The sequence below is a fragment of the Archocentrus centrarchus genome, chromosome 1, assembly GCF_007364275.1.
Source record: "Archocentrus centrarchus isolate MPI-CPG fArcCen1 chromosome 1, fArcCen1, whole genome shotgun sequence".
NCBI lineage: Eukaryota > Metazoa > Chordata > Actinopteri > Cichliformes > Cichlidae > Archocentrus > Archocentrus centrarchus.
The window spans coordinates 32154990-32181214 of NC_044346.1; the positions used below are offsets into that span (position 1 = coordinate 32154990).

At 38.8% G+C, this 26225-nt stretch overlaps 1 protein-coding gene across 2 annotated transcripts; it reads right to left on the minus strand.

Annotated features, from left to right (window-relative positions):
• Nucleotides 1–298: 298 nt before the first annotated feature.
• On the minus strand, nucleotides 299–25444 carry nt5c2b (5'-nucleotidase, cytosolic IIb). Of its 2 annotated transcripts, XM_030732506.1 has the most exons (19): nucleotides 25256–25444; nucleotides 23631–23750; nucleotides 21994–22017; nucleotides 18831–18904; nucleotides 11495–11612; nucleotides 11060–11155; nucleotides 10869–10960; nucleotides 10070–10127; nucleotides 9348–9441; nucleotides 7567–7620; nucleotides 7325–7408; nucleotides 7103–7144; nucleotides 6896–7003; nucleotides 6454–6520; nucleotides 6180–6350; nucleotides 5800–5851; nucleotides 5408–5468; nucleotides 4902–5078; nucleotides 299–4521 (listed from the first exon to the last, which is right to left on the minus strand). In XM_030732506.1, exons 2-19 carry the CDS (start codon nucleotides 23729–23731, stop codon nucleotides 4291–4293), a joined length of 1704 nt encoding a protein of 567 aa, XP_030588366.1. In that variant the 5' UTR covers nucleotides 23732–23750; nucleotides 25256–25444; the 3' UTR covers nucleotides 299–4290. The 2 variants fall into 2 exon arrangements, with proteins under 2 accessions (XP_030588366.1, XP_030588436.1); XM_030732576.1 differs by lacking the exon at nucleotides 21994–22017 and having other exon boundaries at nucleotides 4291–4521.
• Nucleotides 25445–26225: the final 781 nt, after the last annotated feature.

The following is a 26225-nucleotide window of genomic DNA, read 5'->3' on the forward strand; positions in this document are numbered from 1 at the left end:
GGCAAATGGGAGGCTGGAGGATATCGAAATAATTTTGTCTTAAATGATTACAAACACTTTTCCACTCTAATATACATATATAGGAAAATGCTCCTGTAGCACACAATCCTGTAATATATGTGTGTGGCAAATTGTCACTTAATGTATTTAATGAATGATGTGTGAACAAATTTAGACCCTCTGTCAATTCTACGGTTTTACACACAGTACACAACAAAAAAAACTTAAAGTAATGGTTTTCTGTATATAATGTGAAAAAAAAGAAGCAACAGCAAAATATTACAAACTATCTTTATTCTACATTTTTATGTAATTTACTTCAATGTACAGTCTAAAGGAGAATTTCTGGAAACACACAAAACACTGTTCAGAAAAACATAAACTGATATGCATAAAAACAAAAGTCTACTAAAGGTTAGAAAAGTAACGGTGGAGTTTCTGCACCCGTTAATACAAATGCATTCTGGGCATCACAACACAAAATAAAAATCTTCTAAAGCACTGTAACCTGATCACCAGGCTTTAGTTAGTTCCAAGTCTTATTGACAGGCTTATGAGATATCGTATAAAAACCCCAAAAAATGTTATATTTAAAGAAAAATCATAAGAAAAGGAAATGGCTGGGTCTATTTACAGTTCTGTAAACCAAGACCTTAGCTTAGAAAACTAAAAACCCCAGGACGCTGATGACAAGTAACATATTAGTTATGGTACTTAAAACGCTAGTCACATTTCCTTTCATTTTAAGATTTTTTTGCAGGCTTACAGTTTGTTTCTTTTTACCCTCTCTGTGTAAACTACACCAACAAATGACAAAAGCTTTGCAGTTCACATAAAAGTCAAAGTGATGCTACCATAAGGGCCGCAGCAGAGCAGATATTCTGATTTCCACATGAATATGCAAATTATGCAAAGACCACCACCTCGTTCCCACTGGCAATGCAGCTGCATCATAGAGCATATCCAGTTCATTTATGTTCAAGAAACAAACATCAGTACACAAGATATAAATATTTCATTTGTAAAAAAAAAAAAAAAAAAAAAGCTGTAATGTGTTTCTGTTGATGTTCGACATCATTTTATCCAACCTATTAAACATTCACCTCTATTCACTCCACATCAAGCCAAACCAAAACCGTTCCAAAAAAAACTAAAAGACGTTCCTTCCCTTTTGTGGCCTAAATCAACAGGCCGATCCAACACAGAAGAAGACTGACGGAACAGGCTGAGACTTTAAAAAAAGGTGAGGATGGTTAACGCTCCCAGAACAGAGGATGGTGGAGGAAAAAAAAAAAAGAGGTTGCTGTGTTTGAGAAAAAACAAAATAAAAATCAGGCAGCACTCTACACCCTGCGTACAAACATCTCCATCACCCTTTCTCTATGAACAGCAGACTCTGAGCTGAATAAAATCTGAACAGTTTTGATGATTTAACACAAGATTTTTAAAAAAAAATCTTTTTAATGATTTTAAGTCGGAGGCATTTAACTGGAAATGATGTCATAAGCTTTCTTGAACCACTCAGTTCAGATTAGCGCCATTTAAATTCAATTTCAGTGACAAGTTGGTGAATAGTCTGGTTATTAGGCAAGTATTCATGTGAATTTTAAATACAGTTGAATGGTGCCATTGCAAAGAGACTCAAACTTTGAACAAATATTGCCGATGTTTCATATATTGGAGCAGAAGTGTCATGTTTTCCAAGTTTTGCTTCCATTGTCACCCACATAAAACAAGCTATGAAGTCTTTACTGGCTCAGTCGCACTGGAGCAAAAATAGGGTGGCAGCCTCCTTGCAATTCAATGCAATCACTGGCTGCCCAGTGACTGCATAATTGCAGCCTGCCTCCAAACATTCAGGTCCAACTTGGTCTGATTGAAGGTTTGCAAATTACTGGTGTCTAATTCATAAATGCAGACAGATTGCCAACACGCTGCAATCAATCTGAGTCAGTCTGCGCAGACGAGTGCGTCTCTTTCCAGTAGGGGACTCGACTCAACTGGTTGCCAGCTGGTTGTATTCTGGTTATATTCCCATATAAAAACAAACTTGCCGTCATTTTGCAGTTAAATCACTGTCCTGCAGCTACGACGTCACTATTTGTGGAGGAATTTCTGAATTTCTATGAGGTTCTGACTGGACTCTGTAAGCAGTTAATGTGCATTTCTGTGCATGTAGACGGCAAAGATTTTGAAACAGATTTGTGATTGTCGCCAATTTATCATCATAATCACCGTATTATCACAAACAGATTGACTGCATTCTGCCATTGCAAACTAATAGCAGACTGACTCCATTATTGCCATTTTGCTACTATCTCAACAGACAAAAGTCACTTTGAAGACGGCAACTAACTGAGTGGTCACAGACCTGTTCCCATCTTTGAAGAGCCAATTTCAAAAGGCAACGAGGCTGCAAGTTAATTGCACGCGGTCAAAATAATTTGGGTTGTGCCGCATTGTATTTTGCTAGTGTGACTGTAGCAAAATACAATACATAAAGATATTTTAGAGAAGTGCATGTGTAAGATGTTTTAGAATATGCTTTCAGGAGCTTTAAGGTCAATAAGCTCGTCTTTTGTTGCAATAATCAGAGCAAATGAATGATCAAGTGCTAAAACCCTTCACTCAGTTCTGACTTATTAACACAACCTACACACAAAGGAAACACATCACAGCAGTAAGAAGCCCACCAGAAGAATATTGTAAACACTGTCCATATATCTCCTCCTATGAGAACTCTGCATCTGTGGATAAAAGTCAGCTAAGAGTCAGAAAAGACTACTTCCTTCTCAAACCAAAGCCACTTCCATCTTTTTTGTTTTACACGCTTGGCAAAAAAAAAAAAAAAAAATCACTTCACACGTTGAACTGGGTGAAAACACCCTGTACTGTACAGCCCTCTACCAAAATGAAAAAAAAAAATATGAAAAATGACATACTCAAGTTCCTGCTTCCAAAATGATCAAGCTGACAAACACTGTACAACAGCCCACTCATGATGCTGAATGATTAGCTCTTCACATTTACCTTACAGCTATTTATAGAAACAGTGTGGTATTTCAGGGTAGTCATAGAGACTAGAGAGAAAATACAGATACTCGGCCCTCTTTGTTGCGTGGTAACAAAGTATTAATTCAATAGCCTCGATTGTGTACCAAACATGTACACTTAAACATCAAACAAAAAAATGCATCTGGACATTGAACGGTTTAACACCAGCTTGTGCTTCAGTTTTGTCTAACACATCCTTTGCTTAGAGTCACTCGAGATGCTCAGAGTGAGTCTATCGTGGCAGAAAGACACATGGAAATACCCTTACATACAAGTTACAGCTCTATAATGACAAGCAAATGAAACAAATGGATTAAAAAAAAAAAACAAAAAAACTGAACGCTGTTCCCATGTTGCATATAGAAATGTTTACCATGTGCATTTTTTTTTTTTCAGCACATAAGCTGAAAAGTATTTTGCCTGTGACTGCAATGTGCATATTCTGTCAGTTTTTACACTTCAAACTACAGTAGAAGGACCACACCTGGTGGATTAAACTGTACCATTACCAAAACTAATTAATCCACCGGCAGGACTTAAAACTCAGCCTTTAAAAGATAAAGATAGTGTGTGTTGTCTGTGTAGGCCAAGGGTGCCCAAACTTGCAGGCCGCTTCCGGCCCTGCCCACTTCTGGTCCGTGAATTGATGTCAAAAATAACATACAATTTGGCCCTTTAAGTTACTTTTTTGACATTTCGCTTAACCCCCTTAATTGGAGGGGAAGGTAAAATGTCAAAAATAAGTAACTTAAAGGGCCAAATATGTATGTTATTTTTGACATGAATTCGCGGACCAGAAGTAAGAGGTGGGGCCGGAAGCAACCCGCGGGCCGAGTTTGGGCACCCCTGGTGTAGGCCCTCAGTCATCCAGAGTCTCTGGACTTCTTTAAGTTTCTTGTGTTCTGTCTGTTTGCTGGGAAAATTATATAGAAATCAGATCAATTTAAAATCAAAAAGTGTGTTTTCCTCTTTTTTTTTTTTTTAAACTAAGCTCATACAGGTTTTGTTTAGAGGACCAAGCATGCACAGTCTTCTGACAGTCATATGATCTCTTCTGCTACTGGTCCTTTATACTTATTCTCAGAAATCTCAAGTATGTGTACATACTTACACACATACACACTGGAGATGTTTTCCCCTCTCTGCCTCACTTTCAGAGCGATCACTACTTGACTCTACTGGGAAACATAACAAGGCAGGAATGGGAACATGGCTCCCCTCTAAAGGTCCTGTTTATTACTCCTCTTCTTCCTCCTCATCATCATCCTCATCGTGACAGTGAGTGATCTCCTGGGGAGTCTGGGGGAACAGATTGGGTGGTTTGATCTCACTGAATGAGCGGGTCAGCTGGTTGCGTTTGCACTCTAGCTCTTTGCAGTCACTGCAGTGGGTGCGGTTGCGTGTAGCCAGCGGTGACTCTGTGTCAATGTCCACATGGGTGTGTTCAACTGTTGATTCATGGGGCATCTGGAGGAGGAGGAGAAAGAGAGAAATTGAGAAAAACTTGCTAAGAGAATGACTATGACTGGTATATGGCCACTTTTAAAAGACTCATTTGACTAATTTACCAAGCTCTATACAACATTTTTCACATAGGCAGCAGCATTTCCCAAGGCCTGAAAACAAGACTGAGGAGTAAGGTAAAGGGTTAATATAATCACTTTCTTTAGCCTTCATACAGCAAAACTACAGTTAAACCTTTAAAATGTTTCATAAAACAATGACAGATCTGGATGTCTTCAAAACTGTAACTGTTAAGAGAATAATTTATTATCTGAATCAGTGACGTTAGGTTGTGGCAATGCATCTAACCTTTAAGGGTTTAAGGTTTACATTCAGATACTCACTAGTACATGTGAAGCTCTGAAGAGGTAGCTGAAGGGGTAATACAGCAGGTTAATGAAGGAGGCTGCGTACAGGTCAGCATAACGCATCACTTGTGAGGCAAACAGGGTCTGTCTGGAGCCGCTGCGGAACAGGCTACCCATCATGCCATAGCACATGTCCATGTCATGTGTGACTTTCTACAAAGCCAAGAAAAAGAAGAGGAGACACTGGTGAACCTTCAAAATAATGCCAAAAAAGAGAGAATTATTTGTTAACCCCAGAAAGTACAGTTACTAAATTATTAGGGGTGTCGTTTTTGTTCAGTGAAACAACTGAATCAGCATTTTTTTTTTCCACCAGCCCATGAAAGACACTCTGTGACTGAAAGGGCTCTTTGATGAAGCGGTTTAATGATTAGTCTCTGTAAAACAAACCGTGATGAATGACGTGTTTGTTAGTGTTTCGCATTAAAAGCACGTAAGCAGGTCTCCTGCTGTCATAGCAACAGAGGTTATTAAGGGCGTACCTTGATTCTCCTCTGGATAGTGCTGATGTCCGGCCTCTCATTACTGCTGCTATCCAGATGCCTGAGAAAGGGAAGGGGAGAAAGACGATGAGGACGGGGAGGGGTGAAGGATACTGATATCAGTCTTCTGAATGGTGATGTGTCAAAGAGGTGGCCTAACTGTGAATTGCACCAAGTTATAAATAACGTCAGTGAACCTAGTTATCAGGTGCACACTGTGAGCTGACCCTTCAGACTTTACCCTATTGACCCCGTGGTTTTCTTTCAAATATGCAGTATGTTCACGTGTATGCAAACAGACACTGTTACAGCTGAGAGTAAAGTGCAACACAATGGGTGGGATATGGGGGGGGGGGGGGGGGGGGGGGGGGGCTAAAGGTCGCAGTTCTTACTTGTACAGTTCAGCCAAGAAAACATCCAGGCCTTGCAGTTCCTCAAATAATGCTGTAAACAGAAGGAGAGGGTGAATCTCTGTCTCCTCGGTACATAGGGGCAAGAATTACAATTCATTTACAGTTGCTGTAGCTTAGTGTACAATGTTGAAACTGTATGCTTTGAGTGTGAGAGTGTGACAATCTAGTACCAAGTTTTTAGCTTTGCACTTTCTAATGTAGCTTTTGCACATTTTTTTTTAATTTCCAGGTTGCTGTTCTAGATCAGGTCCCTACTGAGACTATTTTCTAATAAAACATACAGCCAAAACTGGTACTCCCATGTGTCACTACGTGTGCAGACTATGTGTGTTTATATGTCAAATTCTTTCTAGACTCACAGCTCTTGTCGGTCCACACGTGCAGCTCCTGGGCCAGCTCAGGTATAACCAGGAATGTTCTCCAGCCTTGACGTTTCTTGGATTTGAGGATATCTCCAAAAATATGATCCCCGATGTACACGATGTCCTTCCCCTTGGCCCCCAGCAAGTCACACACAATGTCTGAAGAGCCTGAATGACAGTAACGTGTCACTGATTTGTGCATTTTTCAAGTCCAAAAACAACAGATGAATAAAGTCTAGTTCAAACAATGAATGACTGGAGACAGCCGTACCTCCAGAGTAGACTATCCCATGCTGCAGAGGTCCTGTGTAGGTTCCTATCTTTAGACGTCCTGTTGTCTGAAATGAAGACAATAAATAAATAAATGAGTGGATCTGAATAACATAAGTGAAACCATGAGAGTATTTTACAAAACAAAGATGTACACTTAAATTTGGTTAAACCTAAAATCTGCATTTAATATGTGAAGCATTTTTTGAATAAAAATTTCAAGAAAAGAGCCATTTCTATGTTAGCATATCAATATTCACTGAGATGCTTCTGCAGTTAAATGTATAATGACCATTAGCTGGACTCAGGGTAAATTTATGGAGAAAAATAGCACACAGGTTCTGTGCTGACCATTGTTTTAGTAAGCTGGCCTTCAGATTAAGATAGCTGGTATGCCAGCTAGGGTTCACTAATGCTCTCTGTCCTGTTCTGTATCTGCTTACTGTGTCGACTTGTCTGAGCACTGTGCCCTCTCCAAAGAACAGCGGTTTCCTGGCATCCACCAGGATCAGATCAAAGTAGGACTGCCAGGGCCGGTGGGTGGTACCAGGCTGTGGTGGATACAAACGTGCAAAGTTATGCACACACATGAGCAGAAAGACCGCTTTTTACCTTGAAAACACTCTGCTCTAGAAAAACATATTTTTTACCTTGGGGCCATGGGGGAAGTCAAACAGATAGGTCATGATTTTCTGTAACATAACACAAAGTTTCTCAGTCAAGTTTCACACAGAATCTGGTATTACCAACAAACTGCTAGAAAATTAATAACTGGATCTCAACATTAATTGATTGGAATCTTAGTCTTTCACTCCAATGTTATTACTGTTTTCCCCAAACAGCAAGTTTCCACCAGAACTACACACACTTACATCAGTGTATTTGTAGTCACTGTTGGTAGCCAAGAAAACCTTGGCTACTTCATTCATTCGGCTAAGAAGAAGAGGCAGCTTTCCCTGGTGGGAACAGAGAAGAAGAAAAGAAAGAGAAAGAATGAAGCTCTAAGCATCTTTACAAACCAGTCTCTTCATAGAGCAAAAGAGTGTGAGACACTGTGTGCGTTTTCTCTGCAGCAGTGCACTCACAGCAACCCTGATGAATACAAACTACTTACATCTTTCACTACATACTTCTCCAAGTTCTCCACAGTCTTCTCCTTCAGTGTACCCTGAAATGTGACACAGGGGTTAAACTCAACAAAAACTACAGATATTAGGGAATAACACTGGATCCTCTGTCTGATATGTTTTTTTGTTCATATTTTTTTGCTTCAATAACATGGCTAAATGGCTTAACTGCCTTGTTTCTATTTAATATTATTATGCAAAGATTTAACATTTCAAAAGTTTAATCATTCCCCTTGTGCATCTTGAACTTACTCCCTTACTCAAGGGACATTCAGCTTTCTCTGAAGAAAACATCATTCTACACAAAGATCAAACATCCAGGCAAATTAACATTTTGGAGTAGAGATGGACTTCAAGTTTAAAGCAATAAAAAAATAAATAAAAATAAAAATCAGTCCAACAGTAACAGTAATTAGTGACAATCCCTGCAGAAACTTTGGGATCTTTGACCTGTTTAGGCAGCCTTTTGTTTTACTAAATATTTCTAATTCTTCTGTAAACAGCTTCTCTTTTCTGCAAAAAAAATATGTTGAAATGATATATTATGAGAATATGCATGGAGTCACCGGAATTCTAGTCTAAAATTGTGAAACTCTAAAGTTTCACAATTTTAAGACACACTTTACTGAATCTTAACTGTGTGTTTGTGTTGGTGTGGACTGAAATGACAGAATGTAGAAAAACTGTGATTATTATTCATTATGATAACCCAAAACCTCCTGTTATTTTGTTTAGATTATCAATAACCCCCTTTAGAAGTAATATGGGAAGTCACTTGATGACTCACACCTGTGTTGGCCATTCCTCATCTATAAAATCTCTGCCAATTAGTCTGTCATTTTATTTTGTCTTTAGTTTGATTTCTATCACATGTTGCCTTCTACTCATCCACACACACTACACTTTTGACTCATTGTTTGTATCTTCTATTTTACCTCCACCAGGGATGTTATGCAATTGGTTCAATTTTTTTGCGTGTTTGTTTGTTTGCAGAAATGTTATGGTGAGATTTGTATTTTTTTTTTTTTAAGCCAAAGATGGAGCTTAGCCCAACTTGAAAGTGGTTAACTTTTGAAGTTGAGTCAGGTCCATTTCACATCCTGTCTTCACAAATACACATCAAATCAAAACTGGGAGACAAACTTATCTGGATTCAGATATTCTTCTTTATCCAGGGACTCAGTGCATGCATCTTATGGGCAATTCTACTTGGCTTTTTGGAGGCAGACTGCTATTGTTACGTGGCCAAATAAAGCTAAAGTTAAATGGTCATGTGTGGTCTTCTCTTGTCTTTTCTTTTAGCCAGGTCATAACAAACTGAGGCTTGTCTGGGGTCCATTTGTCATAAACTGACTCAAAGAAAGTGACAAGTAAGAACTTCACAAAAGACAAACTCACAGAAAATGTATTAAAATTGAACGTAATACAAAATACAGTGGCATGTGGAGTCATACTGTACTCCACACTAAGATAGCACAAACACATGCCAGGTTTTATAGACTTGAAATTTCAGATGATCTGTGTTAACTGACAACCCTTCAATGTCAGCAAGGTAAGGTAGGCCTGCCTCCATGACAGTAGGAGGGGCATAAAAGGGGAAAACAAAGGTATGAGAAGTTGTGCTGTTATGTATATGTTTATTTAACATAAATTCTTCTTCACAAGATAATAACTTAATAATAATCCTCACAATATTATTTATTGTGAGGATGATCTGGATTTAGTTTCCACAATTCAGATTAAATCTTAGTGGCTGCGTGCACTTTACCTTGAAATGGACCCAGTCAACAGCATCCCGGACGTCCTGGAACATGCTTTTATAGGACATGAAGAGGTCGCCATCTTTGAAGCCAGTTTCACAGCTGGGGGAGGGGAGCAAAGACACACACGTACACAGCCGTCGGATAGGCCATAGCTTTATAGAAGGTTTTCAAAAACATGACATTTGTTTTTTGTTTGCTTTTAAATGGGATAGCCTTCCCTTGTTGGAGGGGTCCCCAGCCAAACAGGAAAACATTCTCCCCCTAAAAGACCAACAACCAGGTTTCAGAGGACAAAGGACATGCAACCATTCCAGATTACATTCTCAAAAAAATTACAGGCCATTAAATCTCCTTTCTTTAACAGTCAGAGGATTATCTTGTTGTTATATGAGGATTTCATTCTCCGCAAATTGTTAGTAAAAGTTTTTTTTTTTTTTTTTTTTTTTTTAATTCCTATCTGGATCTGATAAGAATCCATACTTTTCACAATTGGTAGAAAAGATTAATAGATATAGTAATTGAAATAGAAACAAAGGGTTATTTGACTGAACTCCCCTTTAATTAACATTTCAAAAGAATTAGATGAGATTAGCAGTTGAGACACCTGAGCCCTCCCATGCATTAGGGCTTGCGCTTGACCCTTTGTGGCTTGCAACTGTCATGGTCTCATCATGCGGCACCCAGAAACTTGTTGCAGGCCAGATAGAGCAAAGAGAAGTTTTCTTACCTGTCATATCTGTCACAGTTGGAGAAGAAATCCACAAGGCAAGCAAAAAGGTAGGTTTCTGTGAAGAAAACAAGAAAACAGGAAAATAGGAAGATGGAGTCAATTATAAAATAACCTCAATCAATTTTTTCCTTTTTTTCCCGGATTTAGATTCTGTTGAACACGCTTATCGTATCCTTCTTTATGTCAAAGACCGTATCACCGCTACCACAATACACCAGTCTTTACACCAGTCTCCTTATTAGTAAAGCCCACCAGAGACTATTTCCTCCAGCAGCTAAGAAAATATGGGGTCAGCTGGGAAGGTATGATCCATTTTTTAGAGCGTGCTTACTTTCTCCAATATAACTAATCAGGACAAACAACAGCTTGGAAAAGTATGTAGAGCCTCCAAGGTCACTGGTTACAGTCTGCCTTTCATAGCTTCACACTATGCCATCAGAATCACCATCAAGGCTAGAAGCATCATCACTGACCCATCCCACCCTGCACATGACCTGTTTAATCTTCTCCCATTGGGCAAAAGATACAGGAGTATTACTAGCAGAACATCTTCAGTGATGGTACCTACCTCCCAGCTATAAGGCACTTAAAATTGCACTGAACCTCTTGTTAATTATATTTACCCACATCAGTTTGTGATCATAGAATCTGAATGCATAATGCACTGAAACTGATCTGTTACACGCACTTGTATTTTGGGTGTTGCTGGATGTTTCTTGTGTTGTATGTAAGCACACCCAAGACAAATTCCATATCAAATGTGTTGTTGAAATGGTTACAATAAACTTGAACTTACCTGGCAGATTGAAGAGGGTGTTGAGGATATAGAAACGCTCCGTATCATCTCTCTGGATAAACTTGTTGGGGTACCGTTCGCGGATCTCTGGGCTGGAAAAGCACAAAAGAAAATATAACATTTTGTCTTATTTCTTATGCTTGCTTAAGAAAATCGGTGCATTTTTGAGGGAGAATATTGGAAATGCTCACCCTCGAAGGAAGTTGAATCCATGGACACAGACAAGGATATTGCCATAAGCATCAACCTTCAGCAGGTTTCCATACATGGTATCAAACACGAGGCCTCTGAAAGTAGGGGCAAAGCAATGATTGAATGGTCAACAATACAGGAGTAAAATAGCCTTTCTAACTTTCTAGCAATTGTAACACATGGCACTTAAACTCCTATCTTGAGCTATGCTAACATTTGTTATCTTTTTACTACAAAATAAATACAGTGACACTGAACTTTGAACAGATGATGGGGTTTTTCATCCTATTCCTTGGCTCAGATAGATAGCCCAACTAAAAGGTTAACTGGACTACAAAGTTTAGAGATTAGGCAAAAGAAACCGTGGTTGGCTGCTAATCTTGATGGGCATGATCAGCATTGTGATGCCTGTGCAGCGATGTGATTGGTCTGACCTGGTGGGAAACGATGGGTCGTAGACGAAGCTCAGGAGCTCCTGGGGGTAACCGATGGACACCAGCCGCTCCACTGTCAGCTCAAAGCCTAATGATTCATACTCAGGTGACTTATACACTACGAAGGAAACACACCCACACACACACACAGTAGTTTAGTAAATACTACCAGTTGCACAATATCAGGGCACACATGGTGCAGATTTATGTCAAATAGCTGTCAAAGATTCTGTCTCTCACAGTTGAAGTGTACCTACGATAAAAATTACAGACCTCTCCATTCTTTGTGGATGGGAAAAGTTGCAAAATCGGCAACGTATCAAATGCTTATTTTCCACACTGTAGCAGATTTTTAATCAGATCTTTGGAAACCTTTCTAGAAAAGATCAAATGAGTCCTTAAAGACGCGTTTACCTTCCCTGTGTATGAGAATTACTTTAATACTGGTATCTATCTGAAAACTTGACTCAACAGTGCTGCATTCAAAAAACCAAGGAGCATGGCCTGTGGGGTGATTCAACAGCAAACAATGGGGTGATATGCATTTTGTTGCGCTCACTCAAGTTACAAAACAAATACATTTGAGTTTTCCAAGGCTACATTATCCATTTGAGAACATCTTGTCTCGGTATTTTGACAACATGTTTTCACTCTACTGGAACCTTCCCTCACACCCAATGGCCTTCTCTCTCCTGGCTACCAGCACGGGCCGGGATGTTCTGCACGCAAATTCACATTGAAAGAGGATCAGGCATGTAAATGAAAAATCACTTGACTTTCAGCAGTGGCTTTAATGAGCCCAACTGAGGCTGACAAGCCCCTACCCTGTCACTGCCAGTGGTAGATATTTACCCCAGGCCAACCTAAAAGTGAGACAGGAGTGGGCTCTGGAAATAAAAACATAGAGTGATGCTAGGCTAAGAAAAGACTGGCAGAGGATTCAAATGCTTTCTGACAGGGGGAAAAGAATATGTCAGATGTTATAAATACAAAACAGAGAATGCACTGGTGTTATTGCCTGCTTTCTATACTCCCAGTGGGGTGCTGGAAGGCCCCTCAAGTGGAAGAATTATTGGCTGATGATACTTAGAGGAGGGTTAGTTGAAGAGAAAGACGTTGTAGGTCAAGCAGGAAAACATCTGTGTCCTACTCTGCAAAATGTGTGTGCATGCACAAGTGTCTAATTCTGGGTTATACAGACGGGTAATGAGAATGCTGAGAAGTACAGGAAAAGCCTGGGTTGAGTAAAGCTCAGTTCTTTTGTTGACACCCTTACTCTGTAAGCATGAGGCTGTTCCTGCATTATAGTCACGTAACCGTTTGCAGTTCACCCCCTGCCATGATCTCCCAGTAAACAGGGTTTGGGCCCTCTGCCCAGAGTAGCAGCGTACACCGACATAACTGCCTTTCCCCCTCCTCTTCGCTCACTAGTAATATTTCTCATGAAGCTCTGAGGTGATACAAAGTAGCCTACTTTAAGAGCTGTTTTCCCTATGTCACCCTCTCTTTTTGAGGTTACTGGAATTGTCTCTTTACATGTTGTCTTTTAGAAATTAGAAATTCCAGTCAAAGTTAAGTTTGGAGACAGCCACTGTTAGGTATTTCATATTTAAAGCCCTTTAAATCATGTCTTCATGGACTAGTATTTATGCCTAGATAAGTAACAATGAAAATGTAATGCTTACAAAAATGTCTACATATCTTAAGAAATAATGAGCATCATCACTTAACTAATCTGTGGGTGCAGGTAAATCAGATAATGCAAATATCTTTTGTTTGTTTTGTAAAAGTCTAAAACTATTTTACTTTTCAGCAATTTGAAGGAAAAAAAAAAAAAACACCTCACATAATAATGACACTCCAGATGTTTTCCTCAGTAAAGTGATTTGTAGAACTGTTTTTCATGAAAGCCACACCCAAGACTGTTTTTCCACATACAGCTGCATAAATGAGGCATCTGAGAAAGTTCATATTTACTGCATTTTTGTGTAAACAGGAAGTTGTGTTATTGTTGCTTGCTGTGCCCTTGGCTTGCTCCCCCCGCTGTGGTGGGAGCTTCAGAGATCTGTTGCCTCCACAATGGGAACTGTTGCCAGATAATTATACTCCCACTGCTCCAATTGCTGAGCAGCAACGTATTCCTCCAGCGTATGGAGGACAGATCACTGCAGGTCTACATGTAATGTAGACCCCTCGCATACAAGGTAAACAACCACCAGCAACCCCTTCTACTAATAGACCCTCATCTCCAAATCAGATAGCATCTCATACAGGGAGAGTCTCTCTGAACAATATCACACAGTCGTAATGTAGGCCTTTTTCCATGAATTTACAACACTATGAAGCATATTGTGGAAAAATGAGAAAGCTTAAACATAGCTTCAGGGGCCCACATTCCAGCCAAAAGTCTGTGGGAAAACTAGGACAAACCTGTCCGTATCTCTTGATGCAATTTGGACCTAAAAACTGTGTTTGAGCAACTTTCTGCAGGGTATTATGTGTTCCCTTTAAGAGCAGAAGAACAGATGAAGCAATGTTGTCTCAACCAGTGCTAGTGTAGTTTACAAAGTCTTACAAAATTTTACAAAATGTATGATAGTTGCAATTTGTTTGCACTAAAGATTTACAATATGATACAAACTTTTCACCTCTACTTATCCTCGTGTTGGGCAAAATGACACAGGGTGAAAAAACAAAACATGACCTGTGCACATTACTGAACAAAATAAGCAAGCACCATATATAATTAATTCCTGTAACACTATATCAATAGATGTTATGTCATTAAACTATCATAAACCAAGTCGTAATATTGTCTTACTCACACTGTACATCATTACATTGATGTATGATGACAATACATCAACAGATTATCTACAATACTCATGTGTTGATATTAAAAAACGCCTTCCACCAAATTTTTCTTGATCCGCTTTATTCTAAGAGATATGGACAATCATATGAACACAAAATACTCTGATAAAATTTGAATTGCTTTGTTTATTTTACATGAGATGTCTCTGTGCTTTTGACTGTGCTCCTCTCAGTGGTTTGAAGGTGATAGCAGGGGCCAAGCTGGCAACAAGTGATGTTCAAGTCTTAAAGGACCAATCATAATTTCTCAACATCTGAATTACAGTGGAATTCCCCTGTTGCTGGCACAGTGAAATCTGATCAGACTGCAGCCCTTTGGCTTTTGTTGATCAGAGCGTTGCTTCTTTTGTTATTAATATTTAGGGTTAGGGTTAGCAACAGAATATTTCCTAGGGTTAGCAACTATCTTCAAATCTTGCAGATTATTGCCAATTTATCTACAAGCTGAGACAACAGCCATCCCCACCTCTCTAGGAGTAGCAACTGCAGGCACTGGCTCCACATCAGCAGCAGAAGACAGAGGAGATGACTGATAACAACTGATGTTTATGTTCTTCATTCTTTCCTAACTTTAATCAGTGTTTTCATTATTAAGATTACTAAAAATTCCTGGCAGATATTGAGTTTACATGGTGATTTTGCTATTAAAATAAATGTTTCTGTTTTACATCTCTATTTTTATGATACTCTTTCTTCATAGAATTTGCGTGCACAAAAAATAAGTCCTAAGAAAAACATAATATTTGAAAGATACATATTTAAAGTATGTTGCACATCTGACCCCCCCCCCCCCTTCAATCATGGGGTGTTATGTGTGGTTAGCAATGTGATGAAGTGGTCAAAATCTGAACACTCTCCAAAGATACACGATAGCCACGCTTCCAGCAAACATTAACACTTGGTTATGAGTTCCCATAAAGAGAGTCGTGTCAACAGCTGAGAGTCTGTAAAATCTCTTGCACCCTGAATGGCGATAGGGGTACAGAGCCACAGGAGAACTACAAGTGACTCTTGTTCTCAGGGGAGCAGTCATCGCTGAACTCAACAAACAAACGTGACCTGCTTTTCAAAGTCAGGGAGGATTTATTTTTAGATGTATAGAGACCGAAAACTGGAGCTGAGTCACAGAACAAAGTGGCATGAAAAATCAGGATATTTTTGGCCCAGTTGCTGGCCGGTAGGATAAAGAACATATGCAATTAACTTTGTGTTAAAGGGAGTTACCGCTGGCTTAGCATTTTGTTGTCCTAGTGTGGCGTGCTCAGTGCGTTACTGGCATTGACCTAAATAATATTTTGAGGACAACAAGCTGTGGTTCAGGGGCAATGGGAGGGTATCCAAATATAGAGCTGAAAAGAAGGGGATACTGTAGACTTTAACATCTACACCAAACATGAGGTCACAGCAGATTTAACAGCCAAGGATTGTTTTTCAATTTCTTAAGTTATAAAAATTAATATACTCTCAAAAATCTAAATTTAACTTTGTTTAACTTAGGTCTGGTTTCCCTTTCAATCAATGCTACATTTCAAGATACTTTTATAAATTCATTACATAACATTTATCAAGACACACGCATGGTCATTTTGACAAGTCTGCATTATTGATGACAGCACAGTTGAGCCACATAAACTGAGAAGCTGCTATGCAACACTCCAGCCAACTTGGCCTGTATACCAAAACTCTAAAAGTGACAAGTAATAAATATCAATGAGTAAATCAATTGTCTTTTGAATCTAAAAACCTCTTGCACCACATTAAATTACTCTGTCAAAAATTGGCAGTCAGAAGTTTTAAAAAAACAAACAAAAAAAAAACCAGACAATTAAAAATGAAAAAGTCCAAATAATAATTCTAAAAAACACATCACATTGAAGAGGTAGAGTCACAGGACTCTATGCATTCCTGTAAAAAACTAAGCACACTGCATGATACAGCAGCTCGTAGAACCACCTTTAGCAGCATTAACTTGAGATAACAGTTTTCCATATGATTATGATCAGTTTCTCACTTCATTGCACAGAAATTTTGGCCCACTCTTCGTTACACTGTTGCTTCAGTTCATTGAGATTTGTTAACATTCATTTATGCACAGCTGTCCTGCCACAGCATTTCAACAGGGGCTATCTGCATCTTTTCAGCCATTCTGTTATAGATTTACTAGAGTGCTAGGAAATATTCTGTTGCATGACCCAATTTTGTCCAAGCTTTATCTGTCAGACAGATGGCCTCACATTTGCCTCTAGAATACTTGGGTATACAAAGGAGTTTATGGTCAACTCAATGACTGCAAGGTGACCAGAAACCTATACTACAAAGCAGGATTTTGGCTTATCCAGGTAACTTCAGAGTTATCTCTGGGTTTTCTGTACAACGAAGGTGGTTTACTTCTTACCAGCGTAAATCTCCATGGTAACTTATGCTGTAGACCTAACCTGCTCCGGAGCAGGTTAGGTTCTATATTAGAGATCAACAAATAAGAAATCACTGCCTACTGACCAATCAATTCTCCTGGAAGATCTGTTGGACCTCTGCAGGGAGAGTCGAAGGGACTAAAGTTTTTCAGAAGCGTCTAAAGTCTTTGTGTTTCCCTGATGAGCATCAGTAATAAATACAGATTCTTACAACTTTATTTCTTGATTTTCTTTTTGTTTGTTGACAACAAACAATTATAGAACAATAAAATTGTTGTAAAAGTGTTTACTATATGATCCTAAAATATGACACCTACGCTGCACTTGCAGACCAGACTTTGAATTCTGTTTTATATTTAATCTTTACTTTCAAATCCTTGAACAGCACCAAGTCTGATTCTTTCATTTACAGCATGTTTTAAGCTTAATATAGATTATCAGCTGGGGGAACACGATTTATAATGTGCAGCTTGTTAAGCTGCACCTTATCAAAACCACTGAATGAAGCGCTAACTGTGTGTCGTATTGAATGCGTATGTATTAATTTGCTGATTTAGAAAATTTATAAAATGTTGTTATACTTGATTCTAATCTGCTGTTGAGTCTGTTTTACACTGGTGGAAGTGCAGGTACTAGAACACAGACCAAGAATACCTGTTCAATCAATAAAATTAATTTCACTTTGATCTGCAGACAAACTAAAGTGATTTCCACGTCTCATTTATTGGGCTGTGGGACAGTAAACTCTAATGTTTAAATGGATGCAGCTTAAAGTTTCAGAGCTCTAATGTGCGGACATCACCACAAATAAACAGCAGCACTGAGAGTGCATTCAGCCATAAAATAATTAACTGGAATTAAAATGTTTATTTTACCACTCTGTGTGCTAAATCACCAGATTAATGGTTTGCTGCAGCATTAATCTCTTGTCCTTTTTACAACAGTAAACTTTTTACAGTTTTATTGGTATAAATTAAAGTAAAATTAAAACATGACTGTTTTCCTATAGATTTTTAGTCACCATTTCATAACATCTCTGGAGCGGGTGGAACTCATCTGGATCATTTTCTGTGGAAGAAGAGCCACGGGACCAATGAAATGCCCCTTTTAGATTGTTCAGATGCTGCAAACATCACCCCTTTCATGTGAACGCACAGGGGAAACCCTGGGTTAACTTAGTGAGTCGATAACCAGCTTCAAGTGACTGCTTATCCTGATCGCCAGTGTTAGGGTAAGTGACTTCAGATAATGGAAAGATACCCTGGGTATGTTGCAGTACAGGGACCAGACCCTGTGGCTGCAAAACAACCCCAAATCATCGCTCCTCCACCGCCATTCTTGACAGCTGGTATGAGGTGTTTGTGCTGATATGCTGTGCTTGGTCTTCTCCAAAAGGTGGCACTGTGCATTATGGCCACAGCACCACCTTGGTCTCATCTGTCCAGAGGACATTGTTCCAGGAGTCGTGTGGTTTGTTCAGATGCCGCTGTACAAACCTAAGCTGTGCTGCCATGTTCTTTTTAGAGAGAAGATGCTTTCTCCTGGCAACCCATCCAAATAAGCCATACTTGTTCAGTTTTCTTCTAGTTGTAATGTCATGAACTTTAACATTTAAAATGCTAACTGAGGCCTGTAGAGCCTGAGATAAAGCTCTTGGGTCGTTGACAAATTGCATGGTTTCAAAACTGGGATGAATTTATATGGTCCTCTCCTGGGAAAACTGTGCCATTTTATTAACACACACCTGAACGGTCCACACCAGTTAAATCTCGAAACACCTGTTTTTATAGAGGCGGTCACACTCGCTGATGATCAATTTATCAAATGCATTTGATCAACAGCACCTGGCTGCTACGTACCCTCTTAATTTCTATGGAAACACTTCTGTAGTTCTGTTAAAATTAAGTCGTGTGAAAACTCTTTTTCACATGACTACACATCAAATATATTAGTTTTTGTCCTCTGGTTACTGACTTCATTGGTTAATTGATTATCCAAACTCTGATCTCATTATCACTGTTTGTTTGGTCAATGCGTATTCAGCTTACCTGCTAAAGTGTAATCCATGTCAAAGCCAAAGCACTTAATCTTCTCCATTGCCAAGCTTCTGTTGACAAAGATTCTGGAGGAAGAAATTTTAGTAAATTTTAGTTGCAATGCAATCATCGACAACAAATTGTGACTTAAAGCAGACCTGTTCAGTTGTCACAAGTGAAAATAAAGAAGAAGGTTATCCCTCTTTAACAGAAAAAAATACACATATACATATAACACAATTACAGCTTTCTAATTCTGTCAAAACGTGCATTTATAGGATGATTTAACACATCATGAAACAAGCAGCCCTCAAGCTTTGTCATACCTTCAGATGACATTTTCTGCTCCTCAAGAATGAATTTATGCCAGTTTCTTTTATAGTTAGTGGTGTTAAAATTGGTTTTGGCTGGGGTCAGCATAAAAACCATGTCACAAAAAGATTGCAGAACACATGTAACCATGTTGAATCATTGATATCAAACTCAGCTGATTATTAAATGGTTTAAAAAACAAAGAAAATGCACTGATTTCTGTCAAGGAAGGCATTATAGACTCAGTGCATTTTACTGTACATGTGTGGACTGGGGTGTAACAATCACTGTGATACCTGAAAATGAAAAGTGAATAAAGCAAATGTTAAAAAACAAAAATAATTCTAAAATTCCTCATTTTGCATTACTTTGTACAGTTATGGTTACAGACTCTGGTGTCACTTCTATGCACTTGTATTTGTAAAAAAAAAAAAAAAAAAAAAAAAAAAAAAAAAAAAGACAAAATAAACAACCATATTGATGAATTGGACTGATAGCTATATTACTGTGTTGTTATTATTATTATTCCAAATTCTTTTGCCCGCATAAATCAAAGTGAAAATGGGAGATTGTGTAAAATCTACCATGGACTAATTCTGTTTACTCTTTAGTAAGCGTCCAATTCTGAGTCAGGAAAAAACATGAATCTACTACTACTATAGTTGGTTTTCACCCACATTTTTTTTTTTTTTTTGGTAAAGTTTGAGAAATTATTAAAGACCAGCCATCACAGAAAGAGAGCCAGGTTAATCTGTTAGTAATAGGTACAGAGAACAGCCTGACAAAGCCAACATGCAGCTTAGGACAAGTACTTAAGAAAAGCTTACCAAGTCATTTCAGAGAACCACGCCTTTTAAAACAGCAATGTGTCACAAATAATGAACTATATTTAAGTTGTAATCAAAATTGTAACTAAACATCCATTAAAGTCCAATACAGATTTGTCTGTCTGTATTTTCTTATTACAATAGCTAAATATCAGGCCAGGATGACTGTCTTTCTACATATTCACAACAAGTTGCTTGTTTCTCTAGAGAGGTACATTTTAGGACATCTACTTGCTGGCATGTTCTTTAAAAGTAAGAGCAAAATACTGTAATATAAAGTGGCCATGATTTAAGCCGGTGTTTACATAGCTTCATAGGCACAGAAAATACAGTCACACAGCTAGCACAGACCTACATATCTTCTACAGCTGTGAAACAGCTGAATTTCTATACAAGTCGGTATTTAATCATAAAAGAAATTAAATGTATACCAGCTACAGAAACATCAAGAATGACACACAAAATTAAAAACAAGAGTAAACTGATCCACAAGTGCAAAGCTGAGCAAGACACCTAATCTTGTCACTTTCCTGTCACAATGGCCTATTTATCTTCACCAGTTTCTACATCAGTTGTGAAATACCTGGCAGCGGATCCATAGTGAACAAGTTCCCATTTAGAGCAAAGTCCGCGACACGACTGGCAATGCATTCTGTGTGAAATTAAACCTCAGTTTGACTCTCCGGTGGTCTGACCTGCTCCAGCAACACAGGGCAGCACTGGCTCACAAACAAAGCCCCCCCCCCTCTCTCTCTTTGCTTTCTTGCCATTCAGAAATTTTCTGACTTGTTGCAAAAATGATTGTGGCCGTTCTGCGTCATTCTCTGTTGTTGTGTGTGGTCAGTCAGGGTTGTTGTGCAGCGTGATGTTTGTGGGCCCTCAAAGACATCTAGAACAATCACAAGTCATGTAGAATCAAGCAAGCGAGAGCTCCAAGCCACAGCTGCTTCCATTACTCACATCAAGTTAAATATGAACGCTACCGCTTATTTTCTTTATTATTGGGGCTGTAAAAAGTCGCAGTTACAATTTTCAACTGAAAATGACCTCTCCAAATGTCATTATGCCCAACTAATAGTTCAAAATCCCAAATTTACTACTGCAGAATAAAAAGTTTTTTTTTTCTCGTAAAACCTGGTTTATTCTTTATTTAAAAGATGCTGGTTTAGTCACTTTTGTACTAAAAATATAAAACATTTTCAGCAGTAACTATGAACAAAGGTTTAATTTACTTTTTATTTTCTTGGGTGACTCTCAGTTATTTAATACAAAAAAAATGTACTACAAATAAATCCATTCTGTAGGCGTGAAATGCTACCGAATCTCATATTGAATACCTATAAAACAATGGTGATTGACAAATTCAGATTACAAACATTTAAACTTGAAAACCTCCTGTGTAAATAACAAAACTATTTAAATATCAAAATATCTAAATGCTAATAAGTATTTGATCATCTTTATTTAGGTAGGTATTCAGTTGCTAATAAAAATTTATCCTATTCTGGTCTTATTTTGGCCCCCTGAAACATTGTATGTCAAAAGAGGATGTGCTCCTGATAGACTGAAACAAATATGGTCAACATTTCTGAGGGATGAGTGGGTATTAGCCTTTTGGAACAAGGGATTTAATGTTTAAATCTTTTCTATTTCTGATGTGCTGGTGCCATTTTGATGCAAGCACTTGCCGGGTGCCTGTGGGAGGGGTAGTAAAGGACAACCATAAATGATAACTTGTGTCCCTCCTAAGTTCATCCATATTGACACTGGATGGCGATGACTTGATTACTGTAGTCAGCCTCAACTTTGGTCCTGCTGACATCAGTATTTCTTCAAATAGCCACACCACACCTACAAGTGAATCTCTTAATAACTTTTACTCCATCTGAGCGCAGCTGAAGAACAATCTGCCAGATTTTTTCCACTGCGGTCTAATCTCATGTAGACAGTGACTCGAAAGTTTATCTGCACTGGGCAGAGCCATCAGCTCCCTGCAATGTGATATACTGGCTGCACTGTTTCGACTGAGCTCTTACTTTGTTGGAAAGGCCTTTGTGAGCCTGTAAGATAAACAAAAGGTCACACTTAAATCAGACATGACTTCACTGAACACGAACTTCTGTCACATTGTTTCAATGAGCACCTTTGCACTTTCATTTAGCACTTAACATGTAACTGCTCATATGTTCGCAAAGGAAGGGCGAATTCATGAACTAGTTGATAACAGCATGAAATAAACCCCAGTACCCACTGTAAACACACCTTAGAGTTTAACATTGAATAGAAGCACTCATTTTATTGCTCTGGCAGGGAATGAGCCCTGATTATGTAAGTGATTTAACCAGTATGACTGGAGGGAGTTTCCTATCAGTAGGTACAGGAACAAGGATATATATAAATGAAAAGATAACAATATACAATCAATGGTCAATAAAAATACTTACTGTAAAGTCAAAAAGCCATAAACTCTCTTAACAAAACCAACTACAGCATACTACTGTTTAATATGCTGAATATAAGCGGGATTTGGAGTCACCCATTCATCCCCTGGACCTTATCAGCCTGCTGCTGTTTCAGTGAGAAATTTTATATGACAGATAGAACAACCGCGACCAAGTCACAATCAATTCTATGTGACATCTAAACCAGCACAACCTGCTTCGTGTCCCAAAGTGACAAAATGGCATTGCCTAGTACATGTTGCTCACCAATAATGACAGGCTACAAGTAAAATAAGACAGCATTTAAAGTGGGAAACACAGCAGCAAAATAACAAAAAAGTACAATAAGAGGAGAAATATTTCACAGTGTTCAGAGACTTCTGTTAAAGTAAAAGATATAATGATATTATCACCTAATAGTCAGTCTCTGTTAGAATGACAATAAGGAAGTAATACACAATGAAAAGAATGAAAAGACACTGTTACACTTTAATATGTTTTTAAATGTATTTGATGTGTTTTATGTCAGTGAAATAAATAGTAACAAGTTACTGTCACAAACTGTTGGGCAATCAAACGTCCACCTGACACAACCCCATTAAATAAACCCTACTGTAGGTATAAAACAATTTGTTAACTAAAATATAAATAAACAAAACCTTAATGTAACTCTTTTGTACATAAAAGAAAAAATAACTACAATAAAACAATGAAATTACACTCTGACTACTATTGGTGACAAAACTGTAATAAAATCTAAACGAAAGACAAATAAAAGCTAGCCGAGGTGGGAAAATAATGGCAGTTTTTTTAGTTTTCCAGTGTCTGCATCATAAAGCAGCCCTGCACTCTGTTCTGTTCGGTTCTGTACATAACTCTGCAATTCACACACTATCCCTTGTTTTAACAAACAGAAGATGCATATTATTAGTTTCCGCTAAGTCATATTGCAGACGAGATGTACAGAATCTTTTATTATTGCATGCAGGTTTAACTGCTGGATGAAACCTGAATTATGAACACTGTTAATCCTTATTAGGTTTGTGTTGAGGCAGTCCCAAATTACAAATGCCAGATCTTTCTGAACACCATTTTTCACCTACTTATTTTGTATTTTTACAATCAAAATTAACAGTCTGAGGGGTTTATTAATTTTTTTCCACAGCAGTCCCAGTCTGGCTGCTTAATTTATGCTGTAAAACGCCAGTGTGTCCCTTGTGGATGTTTCATACCTGTGGTAAGGTTCCCTCCTGTATTTCTTCATTGCCAGGCCGTCCATGTTGGCAGGCAAGTCTGCATAGTTCTGCAGTCTGTCACTCCATGAAGTGGTCATCTTTATAACCTTTCAGTGTCTGGATAGAAGGGAACAAAGACACATGGAGCGGCGGTCATTTAAGTCACTGAATTTAAATATTCATTGAAGAACAAAAAGGCATAAAACATTAGAGATAGCAAATTCAGTGTTGAATAGAAGTGTAATTCAATCACACTTTGTACTTTAGACTTTAGAAACAGGATTATCTGGATGACCTCATCAATCCCCAACTTGTAGAAACTGAGCGGTTTATAACTTGGAAGGAGCCACACCAAATTTCCTGACAGTTTGGTAATCATCACCTAATTAGAGGGTTTCCTGTCTAATTGCCAAACTGGAATTAGATTACACAGTAAATGATTGGAGGGCGAGGACCTACTGTATGTCAAAGTTCAGGCCAGTTTTAAAAGAGATTTTAAATAAATGTAAAATTTAACATGAGTCTCATGATGGTCAGAATATGACTATGTCCTTATTTGGTTACTGCATCAGATCAGAAACAAAAAAGCTGAGCCCTAAAAAAAGAGAGGCCCAAGGAAAAAGACTTATGGGAAGTCTTGTGAATTTATGCTCCAGTGGACTGCAAACCTAGTCTCTGGCCTTGTCTTTTAGCTTTAAAAAACAGGTTTGTTTGTTTTTTTCCCTCATGCTGACACTCCGTCATTCCCCTACTGTCGCTGGAGGGGCTGCAGGAAGGACGGGCAGAGATCAGCTTTCTTGCTCTTAGTGCCAGCACAAAAGCAAATGAGACTCACATGCTGAGGCAAAGGAGACCTGTCAACAGGGCCACAAACATCAAAAACCGCTGCAATCACTGTGCAGCTTCAAAAGACTAAACAAAGGCTTCAGTTCATTTCTTTTAAAATCTGATTTCAACTGTTTGTGATTAACAACAAATATTAAAATATTTGGTAGAATAACACAGTAAAGATGACTTTTCAGTCATTTTACTGTTTTGTTCGTTTTCAGCAATGTCTTTATTGCCCGTGCTGTGAAACGGGTCCTGTGGGGTCAAAGGGAAGCTATGGCTTGCCAAGACGCGCAACTAAGCATTACGAAAACCAGCATAACTTTACTGCAAACAGCAGCTGAAAAGCAAACAACTTAGAGCAGGCTTTGTTTCCTCTGCACAGTCTTGGAAAGCGAGAGTAGATCGACGAGTGTCGCAACTACACAGCGCGTAAAGCTTTCACTGTGGCATTCATGTCTCAGCACTATCTTTAACTCCGCAGTCAGAGAAAGGAAGGGTGAATATTCAGATTATCTCAAGCTACTGTGAAAGTATCTCAGCAAGCTAGCACCAGAGAACACCTTGTTCGCGGGGTTAACTAACGTTATTTTCCACCGGACTGCGAGGCTAGCTAACACTGCGCTCAAACCGCCTCCGTCCGGCTCTTCTTTATCTGACATTGATGCGAAGGGCAGCCAGAGGTGGTCCAGGCACAGCTAACGCGTTAGCTGGCTTTGACACAAAAACAAAAGCCTCAAACTGTAGGAGTAGATTTCACTGTGTTCAGCTGCGGGTGGCTTTACTGTACTCACCTCCGAGTTCCTGAATAAAACAAATGCGCCGTCGGTTAGTCTGAGCATGCGCCTTGAGCTGCGTGCAAGTCGCCGGAAAAAGTATATTTTCTGACAGAAAGCTGCAGGTGAAGCGGTGACGGGTACTCTGGAAAGTCAGGTATCTAGCTGTCCGTGGCCTTCCTGCTCCCTGCTGTCTCTCTCCCAGTGCTGCCAGCTGTTGTTGTGAGACATTCAGAGGGCGGAGTTAATTTCTGTCTGTCACAGAGGGGCGGGACCATGGGAGCGCCTTGGCACAAACACGTGACCCCATTTGAATTAGGCTACACTTTGCAACAACAACAACGATAATAATAATAATAATAATAATATTAATTAATAATAAGTTTATGCTAAACAATGTATTTTGACCTTAAAATTTATATATTGAGTCTGTCAAATAGGTCAAAAAGTTCATAAAAATGTAACTCAACCCCTAACCCCTCAAAATTTTGGTGGTAATCTGGGTGATGTTAAAGTTTGAATTTCCACCAATTCCCAGATGTTGATTTTACGATTTTTTTCATTTTTTTGTGAACACATTTATCATTTGGGTTTTTACAAAGATGCAAAATTCATATCCCATGAGCTAGTTTCAATAACCAGGGATTGAATCACCAGGGCTTCCAGAGCCACCAACCCAGCCGTGGACCACAAGCCAGTGTACTGTACTCCTAGTGCTGGTCCCAAGCCCATATAAATGGGGAAAGTTGTGTCAGGAAGGGCATCTGATGCAAAATGTTTGCCAAATCAAACATGCGGATCATCAAGAATGAGATTTCTATACTGGACCAGTCAGGGAATGGGTTAACAATGACCACCTCTGGTGCTGTTGACCAATAGGGTGGCAGTGGAAACTGTGCTACTGTTGGCCAAAGACAAACAAAGAGGAAGGGGGAAGCCATGTTTAGAGACAGTGAGAGAGAGGGAAAGGCAGGGGTGTGGAGGTAAG

Bases quoted from the DNA above. Each gene is read 5' to 3' on its own strand.
- nt5c2b (XM_030732506.1), bottom strand. From the start codon at position 23,731: ATGACCACTTCATGGAGTGACAGACTGCAGAACTATGCAGACTTGCCT. The intron at 7,621-9,347 runs GTAAAGTGCACG...GTCACATTTCAG, and splicing joins TTGACTGGGTCCATTTCAAG to GGTACACTGAAGGAGAAGAC. The intron at 7,004-7,102 runs GTAAAAAATATG...TATCCACCACAG, and splicing joins ACTTCCCCCATGGCCCCAAG to CCTGGTACCACCCACCGGCC.